Consider the following 16,596-nt stretch of genomic DNA (forward strand, 5'->3'; position numbering starts at 1 on the left):
CTCGACAGATCTATAGCGCAGACCTTCCTTGTAGCCCAGATAGATCTACAGAATAACGTGGGAGAAGTAATCGATTGGAGAGCGCCCATAATGAGCTTTCTTCAGCAAGGAGCCATACCCACCGACCCCGAGGAAGCGCGTATGCTCAGGAGGGAAGCCCACTCTTATGCAATGATTGGGGATCAGCTGTACAAAAGGTCTTTCTCCAGGCCCCTACTCAAGTGCCTGAATATGGAGGAAGCGGACCAGGCCTTGCGAGAGATACATTCGGGGTGCTGTGGTAATCACGCTGGGGGAAGAACGCTGGCTCGGAAGGTATTGTTGGCTGGTTATTTCTGGCCTACCTTGCAGAAGGACGCACAGAGGTTGGTAAATACTTGTCTATCATGCCAGAAGTATCAGAGCCTGACGCACAGACCTACAGAGCTGCTGAGGACTTCTACAGTATCTTGCCCTTTTGACCAATGGGGTATGGATATCGTGGGACCTTTCCCGATGGCTACCGGGCAGAGGCGTTTCTTGTTGGTAGCAGTAGACTACTTCTCCAAGTGGGTAGAAGCAGAAGCCTTAGCCAGAATTACTGAAGATGCGGTGATCCAGTTCCTATGGAAAAATATCCTTTTGCAGATTTGGCTTACCCCATAAGTTGGTATCAGACAATGGTAGACAATTTCAGGGGCACAGGATACAGAAATGGTGCAAGGGGTTCGGCATAACTCAGGCCTTCACCTCAGTGGCTCATCCTCAAAGTAATGGTCAGACCGAGGTAGTCAAAGTCAAGCTGGATCACATGGGGGGCAGCTGGGTGGACGAGCTCCCAGGCATTTTGTGGGCCTACCGTACGACGCCCCGAGAGAGCACAGGTCTGACACCCTTCCATCTGGTCTATGATAATGAAGCGGTGGTTCCTCTGGAGGTCGGGATACCTTCTGTAAGAAGGATGATGTACGACGGAGAGAACACCGAGCGACGGCTGGCTGAACTAGATTTCATCAGCGAAATTCGTGAGCAAACAGCTGCCAGGTTGGAAGCCTACAGACAGAGGATGAGACAAAACTATAATAGGAAGGTGATCCCTCGATTTTTCGGAGAAGGTGACCTGGTCTGGAAGCAGATAAAGCCCTTAGGGGAAGTGACAAAGTTGGCACCTCAATGGGACGGATCGTACAAAGTCGTCAAGAAACTGGCATCGGGGGCCTACTATCTGCAGGACGCTCAAGGAAGAAAGCTGGATCGACCTTGGAGTGCTAACTACCTACGGCCTTATCGAGTTTGAGGGGGCTGGCTCTGTGGACGTAAGCCGGATCAGACGAAAGGCGTGGAGACAGTAGGACAGTCAAGTGAAAATTCGAAAAGACATGTGTACATGTAATGATTTCTTAGTTTAAGTGGCTAAAACAGATCATTTGAAAGGAGCAAAAATCTCATCCGGAAAGCCTTGAATGATTTGGTCGTGATTCAGGAAGTCTGCTGCGGGGATGGAGCTCAAGAAGCCCTGCGCGTTCAGTTGCTTGATAACTCCAGCCACCGTATACGGCACGGTCATAGCAAAGCGTGCCCCAGCCTGGGATAGAAATTCGGGAGAAGTCAGATACGACATTCGGCTTCGCTGGCAGCGAGCTTCTTCTCCCTCTTGATAGACTGACAAAGCGGTAGACACTCCCGCCAGAGCCGCCCGAGACTGAGACGGTTCCTCCTTCAAGGCCCGCAGCTCTGCTTCTTGAGCTGCCAATTTAGCTGCCTGAACCTCCATCTTATTGTCCTTCTCCCGTAGCAGGGTATCTTTGGATTGAGTCTCCCGGACCTGGTGGGCGAGCTGTTGCTGATGTCCCGCCTCTTGTGCAGCTCTTTCTTCACGCACAACTCGGAGCTCATCTCTGATCTGCGTCAGCGACCTTTTTTGCCGCTCAGTCTGGTTGGTTAGAGCTCGAATCTCGGCTCGCAATGCGTGGCTGGCTTGATCAGGATCATTCAGTTGCAGCTCTAATTCAGAGACTCTTTCCCGGAGTTCTTTACTCTCATGATGGAGGGTGTGGAAGGATTGGTTCAGCACCAGGGACTCTGCGTGAGTCTGGATCAAGAATGACAGCCCTCAGTTAAAGCAAGCTCGCATTCAGAAGAAGGAACAAGGTACTTACTTTAGCCCAAGACTTCGAGAACCTATCTATTTGGGCTAAGGGCGACAAGTTACCCATTTGATTCATGCTCTCTGCCCACAAGCTGCCAAGGCAGCCTTTCATCGCCAGGACGCTAGTAGAGACATCATGTCGTCGAGCCTGAGCTGCTTCAGAGGGGATAGTGGTCCTATAACAATGGCGGGCAGGTTGAGAAGGGCCTGCGTCCGAGCCGGGAGGAGCAGGAGGCGGCTCGGGAGTGGGCTCGCCTGATGCTGGGCCACGTTGCTCACCTGGGCTGTCCTTCTCCTGAGGAATGGGGGCAGAACGAGATGCAGAGGGTCTTCCCCTGTAGGGGTTGGGGGAGGCTGCCAGGGAAATAACTCAACAATAACAAGAGGAAATGATGTTAGAGCCAGCCATGATGACGGCAGGGAACACTGCGGTGATAAGGGAACAACATCGAGTTTGCGAGAAGTCAGACCTGGTCTTCGGCGCCGTCTTTGAAGTTGGGGCTGACCATCAGAGCCAGAGTCGTCAGAACGAGGTAGACCCTGGGGGGAGGCCGCGGCATCGCCACCCGCAGCGCCTTGACCAGACAAGCTTCGACCCGCGCGATGAAGAGCTGCGCGACCCCTTCTGGAGGCCCGGGGGGCTCCTCGGAAGACCCGCCTAGCTCGATGGCTAGTCTGAGCGTGACCCCGATTCCCGCTTGGGGCGACTTGTGGAGGTGGAGCTTCATGCGCAGTGGGGTCGGAAACGGGTTGGACTGCTGCCCCGAGGGAAACGGGGCCGGGATGAGGGAGTAGCCTCCTCTCCAAGATTACTCGACCACGTCGCATTATTTCCAGATCGTCTAGGGGCAGGGGCAGAACCTCTGAGGCACGATACAAGGCCTCCGCTGTAGGCGTCGACACGGAAGGTTATCCTTACAGAGAAAACAAGCGTAAGCAGGAGAGAAGAGCCAAGCGTGGATTTACCCAATGAGCGCGGCGCCCCGGAGAAGGAGGGATTCAGCCGGAAAAAAGAAAGCATGTCTTCAGATAACAGTCTCGTCAGATCCAGGCGCCAAGGTGCCATTCTTGTCGCCGCTGCAGCATAGGAGAGGTCCATGTGAAACTCTTCCAACGCCGGAGGCGGAGGAAGTTCAGGTTGCCAGCGCATAGGCCAGCCTGTCTCCTCGGGAAACCAGAGCAGTTTGACTGCGAGCTTGAAAGTCAAAAAGACCATCGGCATGCCGAGCGAGAGCGAAGAAGCAGTGGAAGAGGGGAGCAGACCAGGAAACTTCGCAAACCTCACAGAGTATCACGAAGCCACATAAAATCTTTATGGAGTTGGGAGTTAACTGACCCAAGGAGATGTTGAAGTAGCGGCACACTCCAGATAGGAAAGGATGTGGAGGTAGACGAAGGCCAGACACAAATTGCTCAGTGAAGAAAGTACACGAACCCAGTGGAGGATCGAAGTAATGGTTTGCAATAGTAGGGATGATAGGGCGGAAGCTAGCAGGGATTTCATAAGTGTACCGTAGGTCATCCCAATCTAACTCGACGAAGGTCGAAATGTCTGGAAAATGCTCCGTCAACAGAGAGACCCAGGAAGGAGAGGCCATGGCAGAAGATAGCGCCTTAGAGGGTGGAGAGGACAACCGCAAAGAAGCGCCGAAGGGGAAGGGACGGATCGCAGCAAGGTTTCGGAGGAAATTAGTCGGCGGCGGCGACGTTCGAGTGCTTTACTGTGATGATGAAAGAAAGAGTCAGATGATACTTATAGGTATGGTGGGTGGAGGACATTTTCGTAAGTCAACAACGGACGGTAGATGCAGGGTCTGGAGTAGACGAGGAACGCTCTGTGATGAACTTCGAGAAGGTAACCAGGGGGCATTAAGGGAAAGACAAGGGCTCGATATACGAAGCGCCTCCCTAGGAAGTTGTTGCAAACAGGACAAAAGTGTACGGAGGGGTCGCCAGAAGGCGGATAAGTCAAATCAGCAAGCTGCACGGACACGCGAGGCAGCCTTTAGCCCAGGCAGGCTCAGTAGAAGGGCAGCGATCGGAGGAGAAGCTACGTAGCGAGGGAAAGTAGACAAGGGAAATCTGATCATCGGAGCTCGGCCGAAACCAACGAACAACTGGCCAAAGAAAACAAGCTACAAATACGCGAAGGGGACGTGGCACAGTTGTCGGATCGCAGGGGAAATCGGAGATAAGCAGGCCGAGGTCAGTACGATTACACAAATACCACCAAAGAAAAGCCGGTATCAACACATCAAAAAGCAAGCGGCATAACATAGTTCTAGTTACACTACATTCGGAGAAGGAGGAGACGAGTTATCAGGGGCCAATCGAGGGGAAGCCGGGTCGGCCGATTCAGCAGGAGGAGGGGCAAGGGCTTCAGAAGCTTCGGGGACGGCGGCAGGAAGATCTTGGGGAGACACCTCTACGGGGGTTGGAGCGGCAGCAGGAGGAGGAGCAGCCTGGAAGAAGAGCCCGTCATCCGCCTCGAAGGAGGGGAAGGTGTCCTGCGGCAATTCCCGGGCCAGGCGAGCAGTGTCCAAGAAAGTGGCGGGGGGCGCTGCGCGCAAATAACCTTGCTCGAAGGCTTGTCTCACCCCGCCAGCAGCCCCGTAACTCAGCAGCACGACCATCCAGCGCCCCAGCTTCTGAAGGAAAAAGGAAGAACGAACATAGGCCAATCGGTAGGCCTTCAGCCGCCCGAGCTCTCCCGCCAGGTACTCTGCCATGGCGTCCTTGTCCTGGGCAGCCTCCGCGCGAGCTGCAGCCAGGTCACTCTGGCCCTGAGACACTGCCTCCTGGGCCCGCGAAAGCTCCGCCTGCAAAGATTGAAGCTGGGCCTGGCAAGCTTCCCACTGAGCTCGCAGGGTGGTTTCCCGACCCACAGCAGCACTGGACACGGTTTGGGCTTCAGCCAGCCCCATCTGTAGGAGCTCCCGACCTTGCTTCAGCAGAGCCAATTCCCTGGACTGGGCAAGCAGCTCTGCCTCTCGGTTTTTCAGTTCAGAGGTCGCCGCTTGACGGCGTTCCACTTCAGAAGCCAGAGAGGCCTCACTCGCCTTTAAGGCCGCCTCCAATGCCCGCAGTTTGTTGAATACGGCGTGAGAAAGGGCCCGGGCGGAAGCCGCTGATTCCCCGGCGGCATGCAGACAGGAGTCCAGGCCTTCCAGGGAGGGCTCAGAAGGAGCTGTGGAAGATGAAGGGGGTTCCAGTTCCCAGAGACGTGCCTTGAGTGCCGCATTCTCCCGCTCTAGCTCGTCCGCTCGTTGGACTACGCTCAGACCCGCCGAGCAGGTCTGCAAGTGCCCATAGGAGGGGGAAAGGAGGTTATGGAAGCACACACACCCCCAGAAGAAGGAAAGAAGGGACTCACCGCGACCAGAGAACAAGCAACATGATCGAGCTCTTCCAGAGGGTAGTCGCTTTCCCAGAACTGTCGATGAGCCGATTGCCAGGAGTTGGCCAAGGCTCCGTGGAAGTCGACCCTGCCAAAAAAAGGGGATGAGGTGGCAGCCGGCACGTTCGCCGGGTCAGTCGCCGAAGGAAGCCTCCAGAGGGCCCTAAAGGCCCAGTCCGAGGAGGGCGGTTCAGAAATAGGCACGGCCGAGCTCGTTGGTATCAGAGGGGAGGAGGCTGGAGGAGTCAACGAACTCAGGGGCTGGCCACCAGAAGGTGAAGGTGGGGCAGGTAGCACGCTCTGGAGTGGCGCCGTAGTAAGTCGGTCTGATGGCGGGCCTGCCACCTCCAAGTCATAGGCCTGTTCCTGGCCCAAACTAGTCTCCTGAGCCGAGCTCGTGCCCGAAGACTTGGAGGGGGAAGAAAGAACCACCACGCGTTGGCGCTGTGAAGGTGGAGGAGAAGTGGCGGTGACCGGGGCCGTCCGTTTGCTATTTCGCGTCACACGCAGCCGCAGAGTAGGACGGAGAGGAGGAGCCTGTCTAGTAGGCAAGGAAGCCGTCGCCGGTTGATCGGAGGTGTGGGATAATGCTGGGTCTACAGCGCTGGGAGAAGGTAGCACTGCGAGCGGCGGGACAATCACAACATCAGAGGTCGGGGGTGCTGGAAGTTGAGGATCGAAGGCAGCAGCTGGAGCAGAAGGCAGGCCAGGTGTCAGCTCCTCATGCAGGGCTTCCAGGACAGCAACTGCAGGCGTCTCTTGACAGGCGAAGGAACGAAGGATAGCAGCCGCTACAAGAATAAAAAAGAAAAGGCACCTCAGTTAGCGAAGAGCGGCGTGCAAGAATAGACAACTTACCAAAGGGAGCTCCGATTTCTGCAGGGACAGGACTAAGACCGAAGGTGTATAAAATGCCTTCCAGCATCAATACAGACAAGCGAACAAGAACACCGGTTAACTTGTCCGCAGCTGCAAAGCAGGCAGATTCATGAACATGTGGGGGAAAAGCCGAAGCCGGGAGGGGGCGCCACTGAGAAGAGCCGGCTAAAGGGGAGGGCGGTTTAAGAAAGAAAAAGCGGGACCTCCAACCCTTATTGGAAGAAGGTAGGCCGTCAAAGAACTTAAAGCCCGGCTTGGCCTGAACGTTGAATATCCCCGCCTCGGCTCGCCGGAAAGAATAGAAGTGCTGGAATAGGTGAGGCGTCAAGGGAATTCGATAGATACGGCATAAGATGACGGTTCCACAGATAGCTCGAAATACATTGGGAGTAAACTGGGAGACGCCGATGCCGCAATACTGGCACAAGCCTGAAATAAAGGGGTGCAAAGGAAAGCGAAGACCGCCCACAATCTGATCTCTAAAGACAGTGATAAAGCCTTCAGGAGGAGACGAAGGATGTTCATGGGGTGATGGGAGTCGAAGCTCATATGAGGAGTCCAATCGCAGAAGGGATTGTAATACCGACAGGTCACGGTGGTCTAAATCCGAAAGATAGCATGAATACCAGGGGAGGTCCTTACCATCCATCGTCGCGAGAAAGAAGCAAGCAAGAAGGTTGGAGGCGAGAAGGATCACAGGCCAGGAACGATCAGGAGGGCAGAGGGGTCGCGAGCTCAGGCCGGAAGATGGCAAGTTGCACTAACAAGGATGAGCACGGAGGAGGAGAGGAGGAGAGGAGGAGAACGAAGCGTTGGAAAGAAAGCGGCGGATTACCTTTAGGGTTTATAAAGCCCATTCATGCCTAAGAAACATCGAGAATCGGGCCGAGTATCTTTTTGGGTAACCCGCCCCGCGCCGTCTAAAGGGAAGTAAGCACGGAGGCGTGCGAAAAAGGTATGGAAACTGACGTCAGGAAGCGTGGACCATAAATGCAACGGACAGGTGTCAGCATAAGAATAAACCTAGTAAAGACTAGCGCAGCGGGGTAATCATGACAAGGTATGGCTCTAAAAAAGAGGCATACCTCGGTAAGATCAAGCGGGAGATTTTACAGAGCTGCAAAGGCCAGGCAATTCAGTAGGGGTCGCGCAAGAGACAGGGCTGATCAGCGGAGGTTAGGAAGGCACGGGTTGGCAGCCGGGGGAGCTGCTTACTCGGAGTAGCTAGGCAAGCATCTCGATAGAGACATCCCCCAGGCCGGTTCGTTAACCACACCAGCATGCAAAGGCACGCGAAGCTCCCACAAGCTAGAGAGAGCGTTGCATGCCCAGGGCCGAATAAGGTTCATGTTCCCTCTCTCTTGCCCACATCCTATACTATGCAGGATATGCTTGCAGGAAGACAAGGGATGCGGTCGAACGAGCGCAAAACTGGTGAATAGCGCCCAGCCCGGCAGAGGTAATTAAAACGGTTCAAAGGAGGCAGATGGAGGCTGAAGAGAGCATCACATCTGTGCTACTGGCGAGGAGGGTCCAGCAGGTCTCAGACCAGCGCCATCGCCACCGGTCTCGAACCGGAGTATCATTACTGGTCTCGGACCAGCGCCATCGCCACCGGTCTCGGACCGGAGTATCATTACTGGTCTCGGACCAGCGCAATCGCCACCGGTCTCGGACCGAAGTATCATTACTGGTCTCGGACCAGCGCCATCGCCACCGGTCTCGGACCGGAGTATCATTACTGGTCTCGGACCAGCGCCATCGCCACCGGTCTCGGACCGAGTACCTGAACTCTCGCCCGGTCACGAGTTATAAGTGAGCCACTGCTCCCATGACTTTTGCCTCCATGCGAATTAAAAGTGAGCTCTGTCTCACGCCCAACGACCTTTAGGTCGGTGTTCTAGACTCTCGCCCCAGCGCGATTTATAAGTGAGCAATGCTCTCACGCCCAACGACCTTCTTGGTCGGTGTTCCAGACTCTCGCCCCAGTGCAAATTATAAATGAGCTTTGCTCTCACGCCCAATGACTTCCCGGTCGGTGTTCCAGACTCTCGCCCAAACACGAGTTATAAGTGAGCTCTGCTCTCACGCCCAACGACCTTCCTGGTCGGTGTCCCAGACTCTCGCCTCAGGGTGAGTTATAAGTGAACTATGCTCTTACGCCCAACGACCTTCCCGGTCGGTGTCCCAGACTCTCGCCTTAGGGCGAGTTATAAGTGAGCTATGCTCTCACGCCCAACGACCTTCCCGGTCGGTGTCCCAGACTCTCGCCTCAGGGCGAGTTATAAGTGAGTTATGCTCTCATGCCCAACGACCTTTAGTCGGTGTTCCAGACTCTCGCTCCAACGCGAGTTATAAGTGAGCTCTGCTCTCAGGATTAAAGTGAGTCTTGTGCTCCATGCGACCTTTCAGGTCGGTAGCCCCAGACTCTCGCCTCAGTGCGAGTTATAAGTGAGCTCTGCCCTCACACCCAACGACCTTTCAGGTCGGCTCCCATGCGAGAAATAAAAGTGAGCCCCGTGCTCACGCCCAATGACCTTTTAGGTCGGTAGTCCCAGACTCTCGCCCCAGTGCGAGTTATAAGTGAGCTCTGCCCTCACGCCCAACGACCTTTTTAGGTCGGCTCCCATGCGAGGATTAAAAGTGAGCCCTGTGCTCACGCCCAACGACCTTTTAGGTCGGTAGTCCCAGACTCTCGCCCCAGTGCGAGTTATAAGTGAGCTCTGCTCTCACGCCCAACGACCTTTTTAGGTCGGCTCCCATGCTAGAATCAAAAGTGAGCTCTGTCCTCACGCCCAACGACCTTGCAGGTCGGCCCCACGCGGGGATCAGACATCAACTCCTCTGCGAAAATCATAAGCGAGCTCGGTGCCTATGCCTAACCACCTTTCTAAGGGATGCGCCTCGCCTTGAGCTGGGCATTTTCAGGTCAGCTGCATCTGGCCTTATTTTATGCAAATTGCAAATATGCAGCAAATACGCAGGGCAAAGGATGCGAAAGGCCATCTACCCTACTCCTACAGCGCCAATATTGACTACGAAATCAGGTTTTACACGTTCATCACAGTTATAATTTTCAAGCACTACCTTGACTTTATTATCCAAAATACATGCATGAAAAGAAATCATGAAGCGACTCTAGGCTCTTAAAGGGCCAATTTCTAAAAACATGTTTGCTAGATGAAAATCGAGCAGGAGAAGCAGGGCCAAAAGGGGACGGATCTACAAGCGTAGCAGCGCAGTTCAGCAAGGGAGGGATACAGCCAAGGCCACAGGCAGAAACGCCTCCTGACAAAGGAGCCACTGCGACAACTATTCCCCAGGCCAGCTTTGACTTGGGGAAAAGATGGGCCCTGGGGAATGAGCACTTCCGCGTGAAGACCTGTCGGAGATTCAGGGGCGTTCACGGCTCGAGCCAGCTCCGCGCGTAGAGATCCGATGACTGCTTGTTGCTGAGTGATAATGCGTTGCTTATCCTCGAGGCCCGCGCGGAGAAGGGAGAGCTCCTTTTCATGCTCTCGACGCAACTGTTCCTGAAGACCAAGTTGACGCTGCAGGCTAGACTGGCACTGCTCCTTCCTCGTCTTCTCCGCATGCACGCAATGCTTCGCAACGCGATACTGAGCTTCCAGGGAGTGCAGGGCAGCTGTCTGACGAGCGCAATCCTGGGACACGCGCTCCAGTTCACGATCTCTCGCGACAAGCAGCGAGGTGAGCTGATTTACCAGCGTTTGGGAGGGCGGTTGATCAACTTCGTTAGAGGAAGGAGAATGCATCTCAGGGTGAAGTAGCGGGTAGAGCGTGGATGAGCAAGAGATAGTAGGAAAGCAGGAATGGAGAAGGATAGAGCGAAGAAGTGACCGTGAGGCTCTTTATAAAGAAGGCGGGTGGCCAAGTCAAAGTAAAGGCGTGGGAACGACGCCCCAATCTACTGACAACACAGTAAAGGGGGCATGGTATCCCAGGCGACGCGACACAAGAGTTGACGCATGAGTCAGGAAGCAGAGCGCGCAGAGATATGCTGATGCCATATAGATATGCGGAGGTAGAAACACAATGATATGCTGAGGTCATTAAGATATGCTGAGAGCACAGAGATATGCGGAGGTCTAGTCAGTCAGACTGTCGTCCTCCTTCGACTAGACTTATGGGGGAGGCATGTGATACGGTTAGTGATGGAGGGGCCCAAGAGGAAAGGATTAGAAAAGTCAAGGCTATGTGGCGGTCAAAAGTCAAGGGGAGGTGGCAGTCAATAGGCATGGCGACTTGGCGGTCAAGTAGTCAAGCTGACGGGGCAGTCAGAGTTAAGTATAGGGGGTAGCCAGTGGCCAAACAGATTTGTTGATCGAAGAGGCAAAAGTAGGTCGGGATCGGCAGAGCTGAGCAGAGGCAGATCGATCTACAGACCTGCTGTGGAGGGCCAGGAAATACAAGGCGCGAGAGTAGGTCGGGATCGGCAGAGCTGAGCAGAGGCAGATCGATCTACAGACCTGCTATAGAAGGCCAGGAAATACAAAGCGCAGAGGCAGGTGGGGATTGGCAGAGCTGAGCAGAGGCAGATCGATCTACAGACCTGCTGTGGAGGGCCAGGAAATACAAGGCGCGAGAGTAGGTCAGGATCGACAGAGCTGAGCAGAGGCAGATTGATCTACAGACCTGCTGTGGAGGGCCAGGAAATACAAAGCACAGAGGCAGGTCAGGATCGACAGAGCTGAGCAGAGTCAGATCGATCTATAGACCTGCTGTGAAGGGCAAGGAAATACAAAGCACAGAGACAGGTCAGGATCGACAGAGCTGAGCAGAGTCAGCTCGATCTACAGACCTGCAGTAGAGGACCAGGAAATGCGAGGCACGGAGGCAGGTCAGGATCGGCAGAGCTGAGCAAAGTCAGCTCGATCTACAGACCTGCGATAGAAGGCCAGGAAATACAAAGCGCAGAGGCAGGTGGGGATCGGCAGAGCTGAGCAGAATCAACTCGATCTGCAGGTCTGCGGTAGAAGGCCAGGAAATACAAAGCGCAGAGGCGAGTCGGGATCGGCAGAGCTGAGCAGAATCAGCTCGATCTGCAGGTCTGCGGTAGAAGGCCAGGAAATACAAAGCGCAGAGGCGAGTCGGGATCGGTAGAGCTGAGCAGAGTCAGCCCGTCTGGCGGGTAACATGTAGAGGCTAGAGCCGATCAGAAGAGGCGAGGCCGGTGCAGGTCACAATGGATCGGAGAAGTTAAGTAGGGCGGGTGCGGGGAATCTCAACGGTCCGTCAGCGGTAATCATTACATACCAACGATGCGGGCGAAGGCGAAGGTTCCTGAAACGAGAAGATGCCCTCATGACCAGTAGTAGCCTGCCAGCTGTCCCTCACTACAAGACAAAGCCCAAGTGCGAAGGTGGAGGTTCCTAAACAGAAAGATGCTTTCACGACAAATAGCAGCGCGACAGGTGTCCAGGACTAGACGACAAAGCCGGGTGTCTAACGTTTTCTGACAGGAGGGCAGGTTCTAGCAGGGGGACGCATAAAAGGGGAGAAATCCCTCGTACGCAGGTACGTGCACACACTCTCTCGTCACTTTTTTCCACAACTATTTTTCTCTCCTTCTACTCTCTGCTTTTTTCTGGGGAAAAAGGACTTGACTTGAGCGTCGGAGGGCCTGATCCGGGGACTTTTTCCTTGGGTTTTGGTCTCTAACGTGGGTGGGGAGATCGTCTGAGTGTGCGCAGGGTCCTGCAGCCGCATCAGCCACCCGTGGGGAGCCCGCAGCGCCCGCGACTTGCCGTCAACGCCCAGTCCACCGCGACCGGCCTCCGTCCGACTCAGCTTCCGGACGGGATCACTGCCGATGCAACTGTTACTGGTATGGTTAACAAAATCTTATAGGCAATGTAAGTATTTGGGAATAAACCATTTAGTTTTGCCAGACATTGTAGCATATCAATTGTTCTTTTTTCATTTGTTAAATAGCATCTCACGACCATCAACTCTGAACACAACTCATCACCATTAATGTCTGAACGTCCATCGTGGCTCAAAAATTGTTGAAGCTCCATACAAGACTTCATCAAGCTAGTTAAAGGCTCACTCTTCAACTTCTCCAAATTCAATAAAAACCCAAAAATCTCTTGATATTGTTTAAATTGTTCAAATCGAACTTGAAGAGAAGATCGAGCTTGATCAATTATAAATAGAAAATATTCAACTCTAAAAGACTCTTCACCTGATCGTGTCACATTATCATTGTCACTTTCATCAAATTGTTTCTTTCTTCGAATGATGCGTTTTTCTTGAAATTTAGGTTCAATCCCCATTTCACTTGCCATTTGTTTAGCTTCATTCATGGAACTAGCAAACCCTTCTTCTCTGAACTCATCAAGAAATTGATCAAGTCCTTGTAACAAATTGATCGCAATATCAATATCCATATCCATATCTTCAGATTGAATAAACTTACTCACGGTATTTATTGTTCGTAACAAGTTATACCAGATTACTATTCCAAGCAAGAACTCAAAACTCTCAAGATCATATAGGGCTAAGGTCTCAGCATCACTCTTTGTTTTAGAATCTTCAACAACTTCTGCCAAGTCAAGTAAAGCATCTCTTATATGTACAATTTGCTCCTTTATGGCTTTTACACTTTCAACATGACTTTCCCAACGGGTATGTGACAATGGCTTAACAGTCAAACCAGACACCTTATCTTTAAAATTTTTCCATCTCTTTGTAGAGGAAGAAAACAATGTGTAGATGCGTTGCACCACTCCAAAGAATGACTTGGCTTTAGGACAACATTCCTCTATATCAACTAAGGCCAAATTAAGACTATGACAACCACACGGTATATAAAAAGCTCTAGGATTTATTTCAAGTAATCTTTTTTGTACAACTTTGTGTCTTCCACTCATGTTAGATCCGTTGTCATACCCTTGTCCTCTTATGTCATCAATGTCAAGCCCAACTCTAGTTAACACATTCATAAGTTCACTTGATAACCCAAGACCTGATGTGTCATCCACCTTCAAAAACTCAACCCAATATTCTTCTACTTTTGGTGTGTCTGTTGAATCATCCAAGCATCGTAGCACTAGAGACATTTGTTCTTGATGACTCGCATCTAGAGTACAATCAAGTATTACTGAAAAATATTTTGCATGTTTAACTTTTGCAATGATTGACCTTTTCACTTCATTTGCCAAAGTTTCTATCAATTCATTCTGAATTTTGGGACTAAAATATGTATATTGAGATTCCCTTGCTTCACAACGTCGAACATGCTCTTCCATCACTGGATCAAACTCAGCAACCATTTCTATCATTTGCAAAAATAGCCCATTACTCTCGACATAAAGTTTCTCATCATCCCCTCGAAAGGCCAAAGTATTTTTAGCAAGTGCTTTCACAATGGAGATTATTCTTGTTAACACTTGCCTCCAATGTTGTCTTTCTTTGTTGATTTGAAGTTGCATACTGTAATCAATTGTTTGATTTTTTTCAGCCTCTTTTCTGATTCAACCCAAGCAATCATGCAGTCCATATGATCTCTACTAGCTTCATGTTGTTTAAGACTTCTATGCATATTACGTCAGTCTTTGTATCCATCATTAGCTAAATTCCCCATTCTACTCATCATTTGTTCAGTCTTGAACAACTTGCAACAAAAGCAAAATATTTTATCCAATGAAATAGAATATACAAGCCATCTTCTATCTATTGTTTGTCCATTTGTCATTACCCGTGTATAATGCGATGAATCAAAATGTCTATTGTTACTATCCTTGGGAAACAAAAAATCATTCACTCTTTTTGGACCCATTTCTATTAAGTAATCTCTCAATTTTTGACTGATGTTATTTCAATTTTCAGGATCCTGCAAATTCAGAGTTGAATCTAATTTTTCATGTTGAGAGTCTTCTTCTAAGTTTTCATTCGACTCGATCAAATTGGGAGCCTCAACCAATTCCTCATTTTCATTGTGACTTTGTTCTTCAATCACCAAATTATCCCCTAATTCCTCTCTTTCTATTCTGCTACTTCTCCTAAAATATTTGTTAATATCACCGGCTTGACTTTGAATTAATGTCGTCTCTCTTTGTTTCATTTTTCTCTTTTGAGCTCCAGACATATATTTAGGAGGCATTTTTAATATTATTTTATTATACCTGCAAGGTATTAAAATTAAATATTAACTCAATAATTCTCTACATTCAAGAGTAACAATATATTATGTTAGATTTTTTTGGATAGTTTTCTGATAAAAAATTGATTAAACCAAACGACATTTAATAAGAAGAGACCACTACAATTAACTGACAATGTATATAAGAATACTATTAGACTAATTTCAAATTTTCAATGAATAAGAAAACACATTATCTTACAATTTACATAATATATTTATATAAGCTAATTGCATATTCAAAAGATTTGATCACCTAACTGATTTTCTAATAGGTGATATATACAAACAACGTAACAAAGTAAAAGACGTAGCATGGAAAATCATCAAAAATGAAAAGGAGTTTAACATTTTCTAGAAAATCATAAAAGTAAACTAATTGCTGGTTCAATTATGAATTAACAAGCCTGAAACTAGAACTGATAAAAGAAAAAAAAAATCTGTGAAAATGATAGCACAAAAAGTAAAGCAGAGATCAAGAACTGATAAAAGAACAATGGAGAAAAGAAATACCATCCAATGACCTAACTAACCTTTTTCTGTGAACTAATAAATATCATCCAATTATCCAATACAAAAGTAAAGCAGAGAAAGTCTAAAGAAAGATTAAAATTTAAACATTTAAACTTAATATTCAGACAATGATGCACAAAAATAAAATCTTACCAAATTGTCTAATGTAATGTCGAAATCCTACTGCTGAGTCCAATATTCAAACTAAACTCTTTCTTTGCTTTCTGCAAGTTGAAGCACAAGAAAGAACTTTGTTGTAGATAAAGTGCCTGAGAGGTGATAAAAATGAAAATAACTAATTGATTAAATGTGAACTGAAATTGAGCTCTTATCTTCACCAAAAAATATGCCCTGAACAAAAGGCCAATGCATGCTTCCACAATTCATACTAGACATAACATAGTAATTTGATTTGACATTAGCTGAAAACATTCTAGAGAATCGTTCAATGTACTCACGGCATATGAAGATTGAGAAAAAAAAATTGGAGGCTTTCCTAAATCTCGAGATAAAACAAAATAAAAGCTTTATCGACCAAAAAGAGGGGGGAAATCATTGTCGTCATTCCAGATCTAAAAGAGCAAAGCAACGAAAAAAAAGAATAGGAGATTTCGGAGGAGGAACCTGATGCAAAAAACAAAAAAGAAAGCTAGCGGAGATCGCCGCTCCAGGGCACAAATTCGACTCCACTCGACACGACGCAGTAGGGAAGAGAGGCCGGGAGAAAACTGAAAAGGGTTTAGCCTTTTACCATTGTGTTTTTGTATAATAAAAATTTTTTTTTTTTGGGCCCCTTCCTGGGCCGGGCCTGAGGCGGTCGCCTCTCTCGCCTCGTGAAAGGTTCGGCCCTGCTTAGCTGCGGCCTCTCAGCAAGGTCACAAGGTTGGGCACGACCTCGACCCGCGACCTTAGCCTTGGTCATGACTCAACCCCGGGCTTGATAAGTGAGTTTATACAAAGCATAATACTATAAAAATAAATAGCTTTACTGACGGGAAATTCTATCGATATAGGGGTTTAGTGACGGAATTACGACAGAAGATATTTTGTCATGAGATAATTCAGCGGGAAATACTTTACCGATGAAAAATAAACATTGTCAGTGTTTATCGATAGAAGATTATTTTCTGTAGCAAATATCACCGAAAAATAATATATTCCGTAGATATATATTTATAAAAGACTTATCGACAGAATCATCTATTCGGTCGGTAGCCACCAACGGAATAGGTGATTTTGTCGATAATCTATTAAGGGATTACCGACGGAATATAGTATTCCGTCGATAATCACCGACGGAATAGGTGATTCCGTTGGTAAATCTTTTGATATTTACTGACGGAATAGGTATTCCGTTGGTATTCCCAAAAAAAAATGAACCCAACATATCTAAATTAGACTTTGCCTAGTTTACAATTTTCATATACAAGTAAAATCATCATAAACGATGACATTCACAATCCACATAAATATATTTCACATTCATCCATACATTTACATTTCACAATTGAC

General features: G+C 49.3%; 1 protein-coding gene across 1 annotated transcript; it reads right to left on the reverse strand.

The window, feature by feature from the left end:
• Positions 1–12,211: 12,211 nt before the first annotated feature.
• Positions 12,212–13,861, reverse strand: LOC122048409 (zinc finger MYM-type protein 1-like). The gene has a single exon (XM_042609979.1). The coding sequence runs from the start codon at positions 13,859–13,861 to the stop codon at positions 12,212–12,214; it is 1,650 nt and encodes a 549-aa protein (XP_042465913.1).
• Between the last annotated feature and the right edge of the window lie 2,735 nt (positions 13,862–16,596).

This window comes from Zingiber officinale, chromosome 2B (genome assembly GCF_018446385.1).
Source record: "Zingiber officinale cultivar Zhangliang chromosome 2B, Zo_v1.1, whole genome shotgun sequence".
Taxonomy (NCBI): domain Eukaryota; kingdom Viridiplantae; phylum Streptophyta; class Magnoliopsida; order Zingiberales; family Zingiberaceae; genus Zingiber; species Zingiber officinale.

Excerpts from the sequence above, each read along its gene's own strand:
- LOC122048409 (XM_042609979.1), bottom strand. The coding sequence starts at position 13,861 with ATGCAACTTCAAATCAACAAAGAAAGACAACATTGGAGGCAAGTGTTA.